General features: G+C 44.8%; 1 protein-coding gene across 2 annotated transcripts in view; it reads right to left on the reverse strand.

The window, feature by feature from the left end:
- WDR25 (WD repeat domain 25) overlaps nucleotides 1-20,774 on the reverse strand; it is a 204,214-nt gene that overhangs the window by 32,028 nt on the left and 151,412 nt on the right. For both annotated transcript variants that reach the window (XM_084838685.1, XM_084838694.1), the window contains exon 4: nucleotides 12,098-12,228. In XM_084838685.1, coding sequence (XP_084694811.1) covers nucleotides 12,098-12,228 — 131 coding nt within the window. The remainder of the gene's footprint in view (nucleotides 1-12,097; nucleotides 12,229-20,774) is intronic.

The following is a 20,774-nucleotide window of genomic DNA, read 5'->3' on the forward strand; positions in this document are numbered from 1 at the left end:
AGCAAACTAGCTACAATCCTTAGCTACACTAACTCAAACCCTGAGGTCATTCAGGTAGTACAACTGGAGAGGTGTATGACAAAAGCTCTGTTCAGGCGCTCACCTGAACAGGCGAGGGCTTAAACTGGGTAGTGGGACAGGGCTTGCTAGCCACACCCCCTGTCCCTGTGTGCACTAGCCCTTGCTGCATTCCTCTGGAAGGACTGAAGGGACATTCTACTGGTGTTTACTTGAATGTGAGTAGAACTTTCCACACAACCAGAGACTCAGCTTTGTCAGGGTCTCTGTTCATGCTAAGAGTTATCAATAGGGATGTGCAAACCCACCCCCATCCGGGTTCTCCAGGCGCCCGCCCAACTGCTGGCCCCGCTCGCTGATCCCCAGACAGCGCTCAAGCCCCTCCTGCACTTGGCGAGCAGCCCACACTCACCTCGGCGGCCTCATCAAGCTCTGCAGTCCCCATTTTTTGAAAAATAAAATGGCGATTGCAAAAAGCGCATATTTGTGTATGCACGAAAATGCACATTTTTGTGAATGCACATATTTCTGTATGTGCAAAAATGCACATTTTTGCAAAAATGCACCTTTTCGCATGCATTTACATGAATATGTGCATTCGCGAAAATGCATATTTTGCGCATATGCAAATATGAGCATTTTGCAATCGCCATTTTATTTCTTTAAAATGGAGACTGCAAAGCTCGACGAGGCCACCAGGGTGAGTGCAGGCCATTTGCAGGTAGGGGCAGGGGCTCGGCAAGTGGGGCTTGGGGGTGCGGGCAGGAGTGGTTCCACCAGATTCCTGGATGGAATCGGGTGCCTGCGCCACCCCGTTATACACATGTTCAAGCAAACATGAGTAGAACACTCCTTCAGATCTCCCTGCTCAATGTGGCAATTTTGGAGACAGAGGTACACACACACACACACACACACACCATTAACATGTATACATTGCCTTATCTACCAAAAACCCATCAAGGTGGTGTACAAGCATTTAAAATTATAAAACCTTGCAATAATAAAAACAAGAACATTAAAACCAGTAAAAACATTAAAACATTAAAAGCTACACATTTTTAAAAATCTAAGTGGAAAAGATGCATCTTTATACACTTTCTAATGGCCAAGGGAGCGGGGCATTCCATAGTTTGGAGGCAACACAGGAGAAAGCCCTTTCACATGTGCCTGAAAAGCAGGCCTCTGTGGGTAATGGCACTCTCAAAAGGGCCCCCCTGCAGATCCTAGTACTCAGGCAGGTTCATAGCAAGACAGGTAGTCCCTCAGATAGCCTGGTCCTCAGCTGTTTAGGGCTTTAAGGTTAAAACCAGCACCTTGAATTGTACCTGGAAAGCAACTGGCAACCAGTGCAAGTTTTCTGGGGCATGTGTGATATGGTCCCAGTACCATGCACTGGTTAGCAGCCTAGCTGCCACATTTTGCACCAATTAAAACTCCCAGATGCTCTTCAGGGGTAGCCCCACATAGAACACATTGCAATAGTATAAACACAATGTAACCAACAGGGCTACAGGCTTACATCAATCCAGGACCTTCTCTCTCTCAGGCTAACTGCCTTACTCCCAGCTAACAAGTCCCAACTGCCAGTGTGGCCGTGCTCTTTCACCCTCCTCTCCTTGATTTTGTCTCGGAGGAGGAGCCTCGACAGGGATCTCCTCAGGCCAGGCAACCACACCTGGCTGATCACTTCGTTGTGCATGAAAGGATTTGTGCGGGAGCTTCAGCTCTGCTGCTGAAAAACAAATGACTGTGCTGAGCATGTGCTCAGAAGAGGCACCTTGTTCTCCAGATCTGTGCTCGCTTTCCTGAGCTGCTATTTTGCACCTGGCTCTCAGGGCTCCAGTAAAAAAAACCAACATAGATCCTGCAAGCTTAAAGCCTGCCCACCGATAACGTACATTATTCTTGTATATTGTCAACACTGCTTACGGTACATTAATCAGCACCAGCATTTCAGTAGTGTATGGACAAATTTTCTAGTAGCCAGGCTGGTCCTTAAAGCGCTCTGCACATGGGAAAGACAGACACTTCAAGGACTACAATCCGAGCCTGCCAGGTCCTTACAGTTCACCTTTTTGAATGGCAGGAACTTTGGATCCATTGGAGGCTATAATTGTTCCAAGTACTGTTGCAGCTGCAGACTTGTTTATATGCTACCAGGTATCTTTTACACATCTCAAAGAAGATTTAATGTAGATATCAGCTGTGATAAAGTCCACTGAAATAATTCTTGGTGAAGAGCCAGGAAAAGCATTCAAATGTTTATCTCTTATTCTGTGAAAGCATTTCCAGACTCGGAGAAGCAATTTGATCATTATATCAGGTTTTGTACCTTTTAAATGGGGGTGGGGGGAACAGAAAGATAAGTAATCAGAAGAAGATTTGCAGTGAAACTGGACCTTATCAGCCACTATTTCTTATAAAGCAGATGATCTTGGCTTTCATAATGGCTAAATTCTCCTATAAATGGCAAATCTGATGTGCAGAGAGAAAACCCAATTTACTATGCAATTCCTATACATCCATTTACTGGGACTTAGTAGGGTTACATATCTGACAATGGATACATCAAGGTGTAAATAAGAATTCCCAAGGCCTCTTCTAATCACTGTGATTTGCTCTTTTGAGTTAGCATGGTACTAAACTCTGGGATGCTTCAGAAACCAGAGTTCAATTTGCAATATGGTTCACCACAGGCAAACTGAAAAAAAGGCGGGGAGGGGGCAGAAATATTTTAAACTTCCATATGAAATTCATGTCACTCAATCCATTCTTCACATTGTGGATTTGACCTTCTGCCGTATGATAGTAGACCAGGCACATACTAAAGGAGCATTCCCCAGGTCATGTCTGAGAAAAGCACTGTCAATTCCTTAAAGGCTCCATCATACTGACCTCCTGAAATACAAGGGCTTGGCATTACAGGGAAAGTTTAGAACAGCAGCAATACCCTATAGGGTGGCTCACTCAGCCATATGCATCTGCTACAAGCAAACAGAGGTGACCGGGGGAGGGGGGTGTCCTCACTTAGAAGCCTTTGTCCTCAACAAAAGCTGAGCTCTCAATGAAGCTGTTTCCTGCCTCCCAGCTGAGCAGAGCAGAGGAAGCTGCTCCAGCTGGTCTAGGGACTATAAGAAGCAAGCAAGCTCCCAGAGAGCAAGCGATCAGAGCGAGCAAAAAGGGGGAGCAAACAGGCATTGGCCAGGGGAGTTGCAGTGGAAGAGGAGACAAAGGAGACAAAGGCAAAGAGGTAAGTGGGCTGGAGGAAGCCCAGGGGGCTGTCTTCCTTCTGCGTGGCTGTGAGCTCACCAGGTGCTCCTGAGAGCTCTAACTGAATTGAGGGGGTGTGGCCTGAGTACTCCCAGCAGCTGTGTGGGCAGGAAGTTTCTGTCTGTTTCCAGCCTCCCAGCTGAGCAGAGCAGAGGAAGCTGCTTCAGCTGGTCTAGGGACTATAGAAGCAAGCATGCTCCCAGAGAGCGAGCGATCAGAGCGAGCCAACAGGGAGAGCAAACAGGAGTTGGCCAGGGGAGGTCGGCAGGGGACATCAAGGGGGAGGCCCCTAATGTTTTTCTGTGGGGTTTTTTTTTCATTTCTTTTTCTTTCTTTCTTTCATTTCTTTTTCTTCTTTTTTCTTATTTTTTTCATTTCTTTTTCTTGTAACACATACTTCCATACCAGTGGGCTGGTGTTTTTAACCTCCAGTGAGTAGAGGATCAGGCACAGGCTACTGTAGAACAATCAGAAAGCTAGACACAAAAAGGGAACAGAAGCTATGGAAGGAAAAGACTCTCCAGTGGTGGTGACCTGCAACGTTTGTGCCATGTGTGTTTTCTTGCCTGAGAACAACATGGCCTACACCTGCAACAAGTGCAAGTTGATCATGCTGCTGAAAGAAAAGGTAAGAGGACTGGAGCGGTGAGTGTCGACCCTCCAAGGAATAAGAGAACACGAAGAGTTCTTGGACAGAACGGTGGAACTACAGCAGCAAAGTGAAGAACAGAAGAGCAACAGCAAGCTGAGGCAGAAGAGGAAAATGCTGAGGTGAGGAAAAATGAAGTAGAGCATACTCCTTGGAAAAGGGTGACAGGAGCAGAAGAACTAGAAGCCACTCTGCACCAGTGGAGGCAGTGGACCTATGGAACCATTTCCAGGTACTTGAGGATGAGACTGGAGGACAGCCTGCAGAGAAAGAATTACAGGGGACCCTGCATGAGAGCGAGCAACAGGCTGAAGGTCAGTCAAGCAGAGGAGATGAAACCAAGGCCTACAACAAGAAGAGGAGAGTAGTAGTAGTGGAAGACTCCTTGCTGCGTGGGATCGAGACCCAAGTATGTCGCAAAGACCCATGGACTCACCAAGTATGCCATCTCCCAGGAGGACGGATTAGACGTGACTGAAGGGTTGCCTGCACTCATAAAGCCCACTGACAAGTACCCCTTTCTTCTAATCCATGTGGGAATGATACCAGCAAGCGGAGCTATGAAGAAATCACGTCAGACTTTGAAGCTTTGGGAAGGAAACTTAAGAACTTTGGGGCCCAGATAGTTTTCTCATCCATCCTTCCAGTAGTTAGAAGAGAGACAGAAAGGGAAAGAAAAATACTCTGGGTGAATGACTGGCTACAAAGGTGGTGCCAGTGTGAGAGATTTGGATTTTGGGACCACAGGCTATACTTCCTGGAGGATGGACTGTTGGTAAGGGATGGGTTGCACCTCACAAAGGCTGGGGAGAATGTGTTTGGCCACAGCATGAAGAACTTCATCCGGAGGGCTTAAAACTGAATCGTACTGGGGGGCGGGGTAACAATGGATGAAGGCTCATGCACCACAATGGAGAGAACAGCTCTAATAGCACCCAATAATAGTCTTCAGAAACATGTAGGAAGAAAGCCAGACTACAAAGCACATGGTATTCGATGTCTATATGCTAATGCCCAAAGTATGGGAAACAAACAGAACGAACTTGAACTCTTAATACGAGAGTAAAATTATGACTTGATAGGTGTAACTGAAACTTGGTGGGATGACTCCCATGACTGGAATACAGCAATTGCAGGATATAACTTGTTCAAAAGGAACAGGAAGAACAGAAAGGGAGGTGGAGTTGCACTATATGTTAAAAATACATATCACTGTACAGAAATACAGCAGGAGGAGCTTGGTAGCCCCATCGAGAGCATCTCGGTTAAAATAAATGGAGCAAAGAATAAAAGAAACCTGGTGGTCGGAGTCTACTACCGGCCACCCAATCAAGGAGAAGACAAGGATGAAACTTTTGAAAAGCAAATTGCCAGTGTTTCAAGGAAACATGATGTAGTAGTAATGGGGGATATTTCAATTTCCCTGATATTTGTTGGGAGACAAATTCTGCAAAACATGCCCCCTCCAGGAAATTCCTGACTTGCGTTGCTGATAATTTCCTCCTACAGAAAGGAGAGGAAGGAACTAGAGGACTGGCTATCCTTGACTTGATCCTAACCAACAGAGATGACTTAGTGGATAAAGCAGCAGTTACAGGAACTCTACAGGAAAGCGACCATGTTATACTTGAGTTCTTGGTTCTAAAGGAAGCAAAAGCCGAGTGTAGTCAAACGCATAGCCTGGATTTTAGGAAAGCCAATTTTAATAAACTCAGAACTATGATCCGTAAGGTCCCATGGCAAGCGACTCTAATGAGAAAAGGAGTCCAAGATGGGTGGGAGTTTTAAAAAAAGGAAATTCTCAAGGAGCAATTACAAACAATTCCAACAAGAAGAAAAGGTGGAAGACAACAGAAGAAGCCAATGTGGCTTCACAAAAAGCATAGAGATGACCTGAAAACAAAAAAAGGACACATGCAGGAAGTGGAAGGAAGGCCAAGCTACAAAGGAAAAGTACAGGCAGGTAGCACAGAATTGCAGGGATGGCGTCAGGAAGGCTAAAGCTGAGAACAACCTGAGGTGAGCGAGGGATGCTAAAATCAACAAAAAGGATTTCTTCACATACGTGCATAGTAAAAGATAGAGGAAAGAAATGGTGGCTCAACTATTAAATAAGGATGGCAAAATGATAACAGATGACAAGAACAAGGCAGAAGTGCTCAATTCCTATTTTGGCTCAGTCTTCTCCCAAAAGAGGGTCTATGAGCCCCTGGCAAAGGCGAAGTACAGGCTGAAGGGGCAGGGTTGCAGCTTGAGATTGATAGGCATATGGTCAAGGAACACCTAATGACTTTGAATGAGTTCAAATCTCCAGGGCCAGATGAACTGCATCCTAGAATAATAAAGGAACTGGCAGAAGAACTCTCAAACCACTGTCTATTCTCTCTGAGAAATCATGGAGGACGGGTGAAGTGCCACATAACGGGAGGAGGGCTAATGTTGTCCCTATCTTCAAAAAGGGTAAAAAGGAGGAACCTGGGAACTACAGACCAGTCAGTCTGACATCAATCCCTGGGAAAATTCTGGAGGAGATGATAAAGCAATCCATCTGTAAGCACCTTGAAAACAACGCAGTGGTTAGTTGAAGCCAACACGGATTTGTCAAGAACAAATCCTGCCAGACTAATCTGATCTCATTTTTTGATCAGGTAACCTCCCTTGTGGACTGTGGGAATGCTGTGGACATAATATACCTCGACTTCAGCAAAGCTTTCGACAAAGTGCCCCATGATATCCTGATGAGCAAACTAGCTCAAAGTGGGCTAGCTGAAACAACGATCAGGTGGATCCACAGTTGGCTACAGAATCGGACTCAGAATCGGAGTGCTTATCAATGGGATCTTCTCAAACTGGGGAGAGGTAACAAGTGGGGTACCACAGGGCTCAGTCCTGGGCCTGGTGCTCTTCAACATTTGTATTAATGACTTGGATGAGGAGGTACAGGGAATGCTGATCAAATTTTCAGATGACACAAAATTCGGCAAGATAGCTAATACCCTGGAAGACAGAAACAAAATTCAAAGACATGAGTGCTGGGCAGAAAATAACAGAATGAAATTTAATAGGGATAAATGCCATGTTCTGCACCTAGAAAAAGTAACCAAATGCACAGTTACAAGATGGGGAATACTTGGCTCAAAAATACTACAAGCGAGAAGGATCTTGGAATTGTTGTCGATCACAAGCTGAATATGAGCCAACAATGTGATGTGGCTGCAAAAAAGGCCAATGCTCTTTTGGGCAGCATTAATAGAAGTATAGCTTCCAAATCCCGGGAAGTACTAGTCCCCCTCTACTCAGCACTGGTTAGGCCTCATCTGGAGTACTATGTTCAGTTTTGGGCACCACACTTTAAGAAGGATGCAGGCAAACTGGAGAGGGTTCAGAGGAGTGCAACAAAGATGATCAGGGGACTGGAAATAAAGCCCTATGAGGAGAGTCTGAAAGAACTGGGCATGTTTAGCCTTGAGAAGAGGAGAAGACTGAGGGGAAATATGATAGCGCTCTTCAAGTACTTGAAAGGGTGACACGAAAAGGAAGGCCAGGATCTCTTCTTGGTCATCCCAGAGTGCAGGACACCGAATCATGGGCTCAAGTTACAGGAAGCCAGGTTCTGGCTGAACATCAGGAAAAACTTCCTGACTGTTAGAGCAATACGACAATGGACCCAATTACCTACGGACGTAGTGGGCTCTCCCACACTGGAGGTGTTCAAGACGAGGCTGGACTGCCATCTGTCAGGGATGCTTTGACTTAGACTCCTGCATTGAGCAGGGGGTTGGACTTGACGGTCTTATAGGCCCCTTCCAACCCTACTATTCTATGATTCTATGATTCTAAGTGACAAACTTGCATCTGGGTTATACCACTTCAGACTGCAGGTAGGGTTTCACAGGACAATGCTCCTCCATTCAGAAAATTTCCCCCACATTGAAGACTATTTATTATTTATTTATTTATTCCATTTATAGCCCGCCTTTTTTCCTCTTGCAAGGAACCCGAGGCAGCATACATAATCCTCCTCCTCTCCATTTTATCCTCACAACAACAACCCTGTGAGGTAGGTTGGGCTGAGAGTGGATGTCAAGACTAGATGTCAAGGAGAAGGTTTCTAGCCTTGCTTTCGCCCTGACACACTTGTTTTCTATGTGGAGAAAACAGATGAGCATTTAGTCATGTGAGCCGCCAACTATTGGCTGAAATGATACAGCCCAGTCATGTTTACCAAGTCAGTGGCTGCATTCGCACATAACAGTAAGCCAGGATTCCTGGCTTACCCTGGCTTATTGTGAATGAGAAGCATGCTAGTGCATTCAGCCCATTCACTTCCGTTTTGCTCCTCACTCTGCATGAGTGGGTAAAACTAAACCAGGAAGGCACAGATTCTCTTGATGCCTGAACTCAGGATCCTGGTTTGTTGCTCTCAAACAAGCCAGGATCATAAGCCAGCAACAAATAATCATAGCATACATGCAGCTATAGTTGATTACGTTTTACCAATTAAACAAACTAACATCAAGGTTTGATAAAGATTTTGTTGTTGTTGTTGTTGTTGTTCAGTTGTTAAGTCGTGTCCGACTCTTGAAAGAAAGAAAGAAAGAAAGAAAGAAAGAAAGAAAGAAAGAAAGAAAGAAAGAATCTATTTCACCCACACAATCATAATTTACTCTTCTGAGTTGAATGACAAGTGGAAAGACTTAAAAGTACAATTTAAGGAAAATAGGGTCATAACTTCAGCATGTACGGAAGAGGGAAAAATACAGTGAGAAGTATTTAAGCAAGAACTGAGAAGAAAGCACTATTCTAAATACATATACTATACAGATAGGCCGTTTGTATGCATCACAATGGCAAGGCAACTGAGAAGCTATCCCCAGCCACCTCTTTTCAAGTTAAGGGTAAATTGAACACATTAGGATGGCCCAAATTATGAAACACTAAGCAGAACACTTGTTTGTCTCCATCTTAAACATGACCATACAAGAAGGGAGAAAGAAAGGAGCAAACCATGCTTACGACATTGCACAAACCATTTCCATATAAAGATGGAAAATAAATCAAAAATTTGAAAATAGGTCTGTACTGAAAGACCATTAGCTATAGAGCTGCAGGAATTCAGGCCTGATGATTTATGACCAGCCAAACATACTGTTCCAAGGAAGAGAAACTAGTATAAAAAGTAGCAAGGTGTTTTAAGAATAACATTCCTACAACTTTGATAAAAGGTGTTATTAGGCTACAGTGGAGGCTGGTAGCCAATACACGGAAGAAAGAAGGGGGCAGCACCAAAAGAGAGTACAGGAAAAAAGAGGTGAGCCACAAAACGGTGCAAAATTATGTGAGATTTTAATATAAATATCAACTGCCTGATGTGTATCTGTGAAGACCTTCCTCAGGGAAACACACAAACCTTATTTCATTGGAATAGTCTAGCAACGCAACAAATCTCAACCTGCCAGACCAGCTAACTCTAACCCAGTGCCTTCTAGATGTTTTGGACTACAATTCCCAGCATTCCTGATCACTGTCCAGGTTGGTTGAGAATGATGGTAGCTGACATCCAAAACATCTAAAGGGAATCAGGTTGGGAAAGGCTGTGCTAGGGTATCATATGAAATCATGTTTATGTGACCTTGAGGAAGGTTTCCACCACAATGCGTTGGGCAGTTGACATCTTAATTAAAAATCTCCCTGCATTTTGGGCCTATTTTGAGGCATATTTCTTCTTTGTTGCTATTGTTGCCAACAGGAACATAAGAACACAAGAAGAGTCTTGCTAAGTCAGACAGAGGGCCTTCCGGTCCAACATTCTGTTCACACAGAGGCCAACCAGTTGCCTGTGGGAAACCCACAAGTAGGACATGAGTGCAATAGCACCCTCCCACTCCTGTTCCCCAGCAACTGGTGTACATAGGCATGTTACCTCTGATACTGGAGGCAATATACAGCCACCTTAACTAGGAGCTGTTGGTAGCCTTATCCTCCATGAATGTGTCCAATTCCCTTTTAAAGCCATCCAAACTGGTGCCCATCGCTACATCTTGTGGAAGTGAATTCTACTATTTAGTGCATGGTGTGAAGAAGTACTTCCTTCTATCTGTCCTAAATCTCCATTCATTAGTTCTGTAATTATTTTTAGGGAATCGCCCAGGATGTGAGTTTTGAACAAAGCTTGCAATTTCACTTAATTTCAGCTCCTAAATAACTTAGGACAGTGCTTCACAAGAGAGACCTAGGCTTGGAAGCTGGTCTCAGAATTTCCTTAGGATTCTGAACTAACTTTAAATGAGTCTTCTGACAAAGAACAGTAGTATCACAATGCATAAACATACTATGACATATCAGCCTGTTTGCAGGTAGCTTACCTTTTCATATTGTACATTTATACTGTACATGAGTATTTTCTCTATGTTGCATTGCAGCATGGTATTTTGAGTTTTTAATGGCTAAAGTACATAGGACACCTTCAGATCCATGTGTCTGAATACAGATCTGCTCCAGTCACATAGAATGAGGGCAGCTGAGGACCAATTTTAATAGCAAAGGGGGCACATGGGTGATGAGTACAGAATCCCCACCCCATCCCCAGCTTTCCTCCCTGCCGCCTTCCTTTCCTGTCACCATTTTTCTCCCAGGGTCATTGGCTGGGAAAAGAGAGAGGGAGGGACTGTGGGTTGCTGTTCTGTTAGCAGGTAAAGAATTGCTGGGGAGAATTCTGCGCTCCTCATTCAGATGCCCATTTCGCTGTTCAAAACTCACCCATACTCCACTTTTTCCACATCACTGGGGCAGATTCATATTTAAACATAGGGATCTGCCGACATCACGTTTGGCTCAATCTTTAAATGGGTCTCAGTACAAATGGTAGATAAGATTAACGTAGATGGTTTGATGAAAAGGAGCTGAACTGAAAATACCATAAGAATGCAGAAAGAGAAGGCTTGGAACTAATGGATTTTAAAGTCAAATAGGATATAAATACACTTATAATGCAGAACAAGCTCTGAAATAATACAGAACAGGTTTTAAAACTTCCAAGGTGAACGTATACAGCAAGTCCAATAGAAGTAACACTGTGGATTTTATTTATTCATTTTTATTTATTATTACATTTATAGCCCCCCTTGATGGAAATGTCAGAATCTTCAGAAAGCAGGCATGTACTTCCTTTTTTTTATTACAGTCTAGCAGTATAAAAGAGCCAGAACTTCAGCTCCTAAAATGCCTTACCTCACTCAGTTAGTTGTCTGTTGCAACAAACTCTCAGTCTTTGTCTGCTCTCTCAGGAACATGTTCACTACCTTGCACCATACTTACTACTACTTTTAATGTTTAAAAATGGCAGTCTCTTACATTTATCACATACCTTAAGGCAGGGATGGGCAACTTGTAGCCCTCCAGATGTTTGGGCCTACAGCTCCCATCAGCCCTAGCCAGAATAGCCAATGGTGAGGGATCATGGGAGTTGTAGACCAAAACATCTGGAGGACCACAAGTTGCCCACCCCTGTCTTAAAGTAATTACAAAGTTAACCATTAATTAGCCTCTTCTCTTTAAGGAGTATCCCGCCAATACAATACTGTGCATGTTTACTTGGAAGTAAGCCCCACTGTGTTCAATGAGGCTTACTCCCAGGTAAGCAGAGGTGCATTTCAATGCAAAACTGTCTGATGTTAGATCCAGACCCAAACATTTTTAGGAACTTATAAAATGGAAAAGTTCCTTAAAAGTGAATGGAAAAACAGCAAACACACAAACAGCATTGATTACTGTGGCAGACGATTTCTTACTTATAAACCAATCTCTGCTGGTGAAAATGAATTCTTTTAACAGCTCATGACAACATCCAGACCATATCCAGCAGCAGAGTGACACTAAGAATTAAATGCAACATAAACTCTTCAAATGTGTTCACACTCTTTCCTTTTTCATTACCCTTTTGCTTTAGAGAGAGAATACATCAAGGTCTGTAGCTGACTGTTTACTTTTATAAGACAGGCCAAGAATGATCGACAAAATCATGTTTCCATGCTGCTTCGACAGAGAATGCCAATTATCCTCTCCAAAACAGCATCATTACCTACCCACATGCATTCTCCCTCCCTGGGATGCTTATCAAGCAAGTGCAAGTAATTTTTGTTTCAGTTTTATGTTTACCTTGGAAGACCTTATATCCCAGGCTTTAACTTCTGAACTGAATCCTCCACAAATAAAAACATTTGGATCAAGAGGGTGAAATTTCAGGGTGCTGATCCGAAATTCACTCCTACTGCTAAAAATCTGTGCTCCTAAAATAATGACAGAAGAGAGGAAGGAGGGTTACTTCTTTGGAAGAAAGATTTAAAGCATCACAGATATTGTTTCCATACCGTAGGCCCAGCAAAAAATTATGGTAGCAAAACCAATATGGCAATGATAAGACTCATTGGAATGTAGTTGCTGTTATAGTACTAGTAAATATTATTACTTTTTATTATTTATTAAATGTATATCCTGGCTTTCAACATATATATATATATATATATATATATATCACCATATAAAACGGCAAGTCCCTTTTCCAAGGAGCTCTCCATCCCTCCTCTGCCAGCCTCCAAGTAGGCTAGTAATTTTTTTAGCAGGCTAGAAAAAAAATTATTGCTTATAATTTTTCTTTTTATTTCTCTCTTGTAAGCTGCTTTTTGAATTGAAGGATACCAAAAGGTTTAAAAACACACACACCAAGGACAACCTGAATTATTCCAACCCTAACATTTGATTAAAATATTCACAATTGTTGTTTTGTTCTTAAAGGAAATAATTATGGTCAGTTTATTAAAATACCCCACTTCAAAAGCAACTGCAGAGGAGTCTATAGCAAAATAAACACAAATACCATGTTCAGCCAATAGAGGAATATGTAATAACGGGGTAGACTATATGAATGAATCTTTACCAGTAGGTGCAGATGGACTTGGAAATGCTGAAGTAAAAGAAATTGTAGGACTTGGTGGTAAGGAGGAAAAAGGGAGAATTCAAAATTGAATCTGAACTTGTGAGACTGTAGGGGATATGGGTAGTAGGGGAACACTCAACCATGAAAGAATGTTTTGAATAAAGAAATAATTTAATTATTTTATTTATTTATTTATTTATTCATTTCATTTCTATACCGCCCAATAGCCGAAGCTCTCTGGGCGGTTCACAAAAATTAAAACCAAACAACACACAATAAAACAATTTAAAATATATAGAACATTAAAACCACAATATAACAATACAACCACAATAAAACCTAGCAGCAGTGCAAGAGTTTAAAATACAGATTTAAAACAGCAAAGATTAAAATTTAGAAAGCTAAAATGCTAAAATGCCTGGGAAAATAAAAAGGTCTTCACCTGGCGCCAAAAGGAGTACAATGTAGGCGCCAGGCGAACCTCACTAGGGAGCTCATTCCAGAGCCGGGGTGCCACAACAGAAAAAGCCCTCCTCCTAGTAGCCACCCGCCTCACTTCCTTTGGCAGGGGCTCACGGAGAAGGGCCGCTGATGATGATCTTAAGGTCCGGGCAGGCACATATGGGAGGAGGCGATCCTTGAGGTAACCTGGCCCCAAGCCGTTAAGGGCTTTGAATGTTAACACCAGCACTTTGAATCGGGCCTGGAAATGGACTGGCAGCCAGTGCAGCTGGAAAAGTACTGGCGTAATATGAGCTCGCAGGCCAGTCCCTGTTAACAATCTTGCTGCCCTATTTTGGACCAGCTGAAGTTTCCGGACCGTTTTCGAAGGCAGCCCCACGTATAACGCATTGCAGTAATCCAGACGAGAAATTATCAGAGCATGGATAACTGTAGCTAGGCTATCGCTGTCCAGATAAGGGCGTAGTTGGTATACCAGCCTAAGCTGATAAAAAGTGCTCCGTGCCACTGAGTTCACCTGTGCCTCAAGTGACAGTTCTGGATCCAAGAGCACCCCCAAACTACGAACATGATCCTTTAGGGGGAGTGCAACCCACTCCAGAACAGGTTGAATATCACCTAGCCGGGCAGATGAACCACCCACTAACAGTACCTCCGTCTTGTCTGGATTGAGTTTCAGTTTATTGGCCCTCATCCAATATTGGCTATTACCGTGCCCAGGCACTGATTCAGAACAGCCACTGCCTCACCTGGGTTTGATGAGAAAGAGAGGTAGAGCTGGGTGTCATCTGCATATTGATGGCACCTCAGCCCACACCTCCGGATAACCTCCCCCAGCGGGGGAGGAGCCAGATATTAAACACACACACACTTAGAAATTCAGAAAGGAGGACAAGTGGAGGGGTGAGGAAGTATGTAACTTTCCTTTGATGATGTCAGAGGAACCATGCAATAGCTGGTTATGACACTCAGTCTCCATCTGCACTGCATTCAAAACTGCAATTATGACACTACTGGGGGATGGGGTTGATTGCATTTCCACCTGCAAGAAGATATTGCAGTCTAATAGGACAATGGGATATTCTGCAACCGGGGCATCCGTGAGACTTTTATCTCCCAGAAAGCCATTAATCTAGAAGAACTATGGAGGTGTGGGCATAGCGTATCAACAACAAAACCTTATGATTTCCTAAAAGGGAACTAAGGGGATGGAGAAGAATCCTCGAAGTGGAGAAGAAATTAGTAGCTAGAGAGGCAGAAGGAGAAACAGGAGAGAACATTGCAACTTATGTCCAAAATTAAATGGGAGCAGAACAGAACAGAACCAGCAGTGTCAATGGTGATAGGTCAGCTGAGGAAAATAAGGACAGAAAAAGAGCTTCATCTCTCTCTCTCTCCATGCTGAGCCCCCCTCATTGGGAGCAGCTCAGGGTTTTATGGCATCCATGGCAACCAAGGGCCTCCCTCAGTTAATATCTGGCTCCACACAAGCAGCAGGGCATACTCACAATTTAGATTTTGCTCACCAGGATGACAGCAATCTGTGGGCAAGGGAGTTTGAAAGAATTCCACTGTCATGGACAGATCACTACCTAATAGGGCAAAGGTGGGCAACTTTGGTGGGTTGGGGGACTGCACTACCCCCATCCCAGAGCCCACTGCAGACCGCACCCACCCACGCTGCAACTGGAAGTTGCTGCGCGGCCAGATTCCCAGCACTTTCCTGGGAAACAAGGTGCGCAGGGCGTGTGTGTCTTGCTTCCCAGCAGAATCAAGCTCCCCCCAGCCTGCCAAGCAGAATTGCACAGCTATCTGGTGGGCTAGGGGAAGTGTGACTCTGCTGGGAAAGAAGGCACATGCTCCCCGTGCACCCTGTTTCCCAGTAAATCGCTGGGAACTTGGCTGCACAGCCACTCCTGGCAGCAACATGGCCAATTCTGGCCATTTGGCAGGCTGGGGGAAGTGCGATTCCGCTTGGAAACAAGGCAAGATGCCCAGCTCTGTTTTTCTCTGTTGAATAATAACAAGGAGGCGGTGGAAGTGCCTGAACACGGTCATGGACTGGAGGTGGGTTACCAACTTGAGGCTTAGTCCAGGCAAGATGGAGGTGCTTATTGGTCAGTAGAAAAGCTAATCTGGGATTGGGAGTACTCTGTTCTGAAAGAGGTGGCACTCTCTCTAAAGGATCAGGTTTGCAGTTTGGGGGTGCTTCTGAACCCAGCATTGCTCCTGGAGGGTCAGGTACCTGCTGTGGCCAGGAGTGCCTTTGCCCAGCTTTGACTGGTGCACCGGTTGTGCCCCTTCCTGCAGAAGGCACATCTGGCCATAGTAACCCATGCCTCAGGGCGTCCCTACACCAGTGTTTTGTTGTGCATTCGTCATTCCTCAATCACAGAATTTTCCGGGTCCTTTACATGACAGCGTTGTCCTCCAGTGATTGTTCCGCACCTTCCCCCCGCTTGTCCCATACTATTTCATAACGGGGGGGGGGGATGTGGTGTTTTCTCTTGTCGCACCATGAAAGTGCCAGCGCCAGCACCAGCCCTTGTCCTTGTGCGATGGCAAAATTGGGTGTTGTGTGTGGGCATTTGGGGGGGGGGGTTATGATGACGACAGCAGTGACAATGACAGGGTGGGAGTGTCACCCCACCGTGCCTGCGCCCTTCCGCCTCCTCCTTATTTGTTACTGTTTCGTGGCAGAGCAGCAGCAAAGCATTGTGCTAATATGGCATGGCTGAGAACACAGATATCGTTGGTTGTCCGCAGGCTGCCAGTCTGCCTGCCCGCAATGTCTGTGGGGTTTCTTGCAGCACCGGGAAAACCTCAACATTTGGGGGGGGGGAGACAAAAAAGGGAGTGAGGGACAAGAGCGAAATGGAGCCAGGCCGTGCTCATCTCATCTCAGAGATGCCTAAGCAGATGGGCAGTGGGGGGGGGGGTGTTGCAACGGCCCCTACAGGCAAATGTGAGCACATGTAACCCTTTACACTCAAACCCCTCTCCCAGTGTATACACAAAAGAAAAAAGTGTTACTGCTTGCTTTTACGGGGACAATACTGCCTTGTGCACATGGGTGCGGGGAAAACTTCTGTAGTTCTGAAAGACCTGTGGATTTTATTTGGAGATTGCTGAGGTAGGTAGGGACTGGAGGCAGCGGAAGTTCATGGTGAGAGTGGGGAGGGGCTACCCCAGAGGGTGTGTACAATGCTGCTGACATCTGATAACATCCCACCAGGCTCTGCCCACCAGTATAAATGGCAGGTAGCATTATGCAGTAAAGAAAAACCAGCTGTGTAAAGAGCAGATTTAAAACCCCACAAAGAATCCGGAAGAAGGAGGAGTGATACATTGTGGGATAAAAGCCTTGTGTGGAGAAGCCCTTATCACTTAACTGTTTAGATTATTGCAATGTGGATCTGTCCTTAAAGAGGGTTCGGAAACGGCAGCTAGTGCCATATGCAGCAGCCAGATTATTTTCTGGTGCGTGTTTTGTTGACCATATTACACCAGTCTTATATCAACTGCACTGGTTGCTGTTCTATTTCCAGGCACAATTCAAGATGCTGGTGCTTACCTATAAAGCCCTAAATGGCTTGCGGTCAGGATATCTAACAACCGCCTTCTCCCACATGAACCTGCCCATAGTTTAAGATCTTCTAGAGAGGCTAGGTGGTGGGAATATGGGAGAGGACCATCTCTGAGGCAGCACCACACCGGTGGAACTCTCTCCCAAGGTTAGATGGGACTTTTCTTTGTTTAGTTCTACGTGGGCTGTTGAAGCATCTTTGTTGCACACAGCTTTTTAGTATTTTAAATGCATGCAATCTTGCGCTCTGTTTTTAAATTTCTCTCCTGCTCTTAATTCTGCTGTGGGTTATGTTTTAAAGTTTCTAAGGGTGCAATCCTATGGACTGCACCCTCGCTGCCCAGAAGCCCCGAACCCAGAGGCTTCCAAAGGGCTGGACTTGATGGTCTTGTAGGCCCCTTCCAACCCTACTATTCTATGATTCTATGATTCCTGTGCCCTGCCGGGCTGAAGCTGGCAGGGTGAAAGGAGCAGCAAAGGCGATCTTTGCCTCCCCGCCCTCCGATCTTTGAGTTTTCACTGGACGGGCTTTTCAACCAATCTAGCAAGGGCACTTCAGAGGGGAAGGGGAGGAGGATAGAGGAGGCTCAGGATAAATTGTATCCTGGTCTCTCTGGTCTCCTTCCCTCCACACCCACTGGAACGTCCCCCTTTTTCTCCTCTCCGAGGTCGAGTTTCCAACCTCGCAGAGGCAGCTGGAGTGGTTCTATCCACACTGACTGCAAGGGGTCGGGGTCGGACCTCCCCCTTCCAAGGCTAAAGCACTGTCTCCAAACTTGGAGGGGAGAACCCGAAATATCCTAGGGTCCCTGGGATGCTCTTCCAGAGACCTTAGGATTGCTCTCTTCATTGTTTTAAAGTTTTAAAATTGCTTTTAATTTTAAGTTTTTAAATTGTCTTAACTTTAATTGTAAGTTGCCTTGAGGGATCTTATTCAGGCCAACAGGCAACACATACATTTATAAATTAAATTAAAATGTTTGATATGGGGGGGGCAGGGAGGACTATTAAACCGGTTATCAGCTCTGAAGTATTCTATGACGGCCTTCCCCAACCTGGAGCCCTCCAGATGCGCTGCACTACCACACCCATAATTCCCAGTCAGCATGGGCAAAGGCTGGGAATTATGGGAGTTGCAGTGCAACACATCTGGAGGGTGCCAGGTTGGGGACAGCTGTTCTATGTTCCCCATGTCTTTCAACCAGAACCTGCACAAATGGAACAACAGGAGTGCATCATGGACAACAGGCAAGGTTGCCAGGGATTGTGTTAAGGCAGTTCAGGTGGATGTTGTACATTGGAGAGGATTAAGTTAGGTGAATTATGCAAATGACCATAATGCAAACCACTGGAGAAGATTTCAGCAGTCTTCCACAGGAGTCAGAAGCTTTCTCATTAAAATGAAACCATTGGTCTTCTTTTCTCCAACTGTTAGGGCTTTCAGAACACGATAAGGCATGCAACACATTTGTTAGCAAACCTCCATGGATTAAAGCCCATTTTCTTGCTGACTTAGGATACAGTGGGGGAGGGTCAGTGAATTTTACTCTTAAAGCAAATAAGGATTTGCATATCCTCTCAAGTAAGGCACCGGCTGTTCCCATGGATACACTCTTTTCTAAATTTAATTGTATGTGGTAATCTTCACAGAATCCTGTGGCTTAATACCAATCGTCTTTGTAAACAACCCTTCTGGAGCCATAAATTAATGCCACGGGAAATTCAGCTACAAGGATTTGAATTTTATCTCCTGCTCATTGCCGTTATAGTTATCAAAGTAATGATGTTAATAAACGATTCTCTCCAAGGTGCGAAACCAAACGCGCTTTCACAATTTTCATTGCCAGTTATATTCTGATGAATAATATACATTTATGACTTTGTAATGTGCCTAAGAAAACCTGGTTTTTCTATAAATCTACGCCAGGGGGCTGGGGAGGGAAGCACTTCCTAATTTATGGCAACTTGAGCTGATATGTCCTACATATTCCCCCCTCCTCTTCATTTCTTAATATGCCAAAGGAATCGTCAACTAGTTATGGAAACATCCACAAGATTACACCTTTTTATTCTGCAGTAATTACATCTAGAATAACCACCAAACTCCAGCATTCTACTAAAACAGATTAGCCTCTCTTCTAATCTCAGAGCAGAGGTCCCTAACATTTTTGGCTCAGTGCACACATTTGGAATTTTGACAGATTGTCATGGGTGCTCTCACAAAACGGCTGCCATGGGAGGCTTGTCCATTCATAAATTAGGTACCGTGGTGGGTCACAAAACACCCATAAGGCAACCTGACTAAAAGAAAAGTAACTTGCACAGGAACCTAAGTACAAAGCAGAGGTGGAGTCCATGCTCCAAAACACAACCTGAAGATGTTTTGAACTAAAAGATGGCACCTGGAGGGCAGCACTACACTTTGCAGCATGCCAGCCTCCCAGTTAAAAATGGTTTAGGATTTTTAAAAAATCTCAGTAAAATAAAAATCAAAAGGGAAAGGGAGCCTGGTGAACACCAAGAGAGGTGTCCGCGGGCACAATGGTACCCATGGGCACGATGTTAGGGGCCGCAGTCCTCGAGTTTTCAAAGCATGCTTTGAAACTGAAGCAGAAAAATGCCCATAATTTCATCATCCTATCTGTGAATTCCAAAAGCATGGTTCAAAGCAAGTTAAGGGGTAGTTTACTCATTTAATGAGCCTCATGTGGCGCAGAGTGGTAGGCGGCAGTATTGCAACCGAAACTCTCCCCACGACCTGAGTTTGATCCCAGCAGAAGCTGGGTCCCAGGTAGCCGGCTCAGGTCGACTCAGCCTTCCATCCTTCTGAGGTGGGTAAAATGAGTACCCAGCTTGCTGGGGGAAAGGTAGTCACGACTGGGGAAGGCAATGGCAAAGCACCCCGCTATAGTCTGCCATGAAAACGTCAGCGCAAGCAGCGTCCCTCTAGGAGTCAGCAATGACTCAGTGCTTGCACAGGAGGAACCTTTCCTTTCCTTACTCATTTAACTCATTTTAATAATTTGTGTTTCAGCGTTTCCAATCCCAGTCACTCAGACATGTAGAGTGCTTCATGCGTGCCTGAGCCAGTACGCCTGGCTGTTGGGAACCATCATGGTTTTAGTGTACTCCAAGAATACCACATACCTGTCTTCCCATGGGGAGCACATGCATGTTAAAAACATGAAAACACCACTAAGACCAAAGGCCCATCTAGTCCAGCATTGTGTTTCCACAATGTCCAACCAGCTGTGGGCAGGAAGCCCATGAGTGGGATGGGAATGCAATAGCACTATCCCACTCATGTTCCCCAACAACTGGCATTGAGATAGCCTTCTCCTCCAGAAATTTGTCTAACCCCCTTTTAAAGCCATCCAAGTTGGTGGTCATTACCACATCTTGTGTAGCAAATGTCATAGCTTAACTATTGGCTGTATGAAGACGTCTTTCCTTTTGTCTTTCCTGAATCTCCCACCATTCAGCTTCAATGAATGTCTCTGAGTTCTAGTATTATAAGAGGGAGACAAACTTCACTCTATCCACTTTCTCCCCACACCATGCACAATTTTATTCACCTGTATCATGTCCTCCCTTACTCACTTTGTTTGTTTGTTTGGAAGCTAAAGAGCTCCAAACCTCATTACCTTTCCTCAAAAGGGAGTTCTTCCAGTCCCTCTGTTGTATTGGTTGCACTTTTCTGCACCTTTTCCGACTTCACAATATCCCTTCTGAACTGTGGTGACCAGCACTGTTCACAGGATGCCAAATGTGGTCGCAAAAGTGTTCTGAGGGCAAAAGGTCTTTCCCTGGAATATGTGCTACAATGCTCAACCAGGCATGCAGGCTGCCGC

The sequence above is a fragment of the Heloderma suspectum genome, chromosome 1, assembly GCF_057233095.1.
Source record: "Heloderma suspectum isolate Gila_16-S chromosome 1, 16-S_ref, whole genome shotgun sequence".
Classification (NCBI taxonomy): Eukaryota; Metazoa; Chordata; class Lepidosauria; order Squamata; family Helodermatidae; genus Heloderma; species Heloderma suspectum.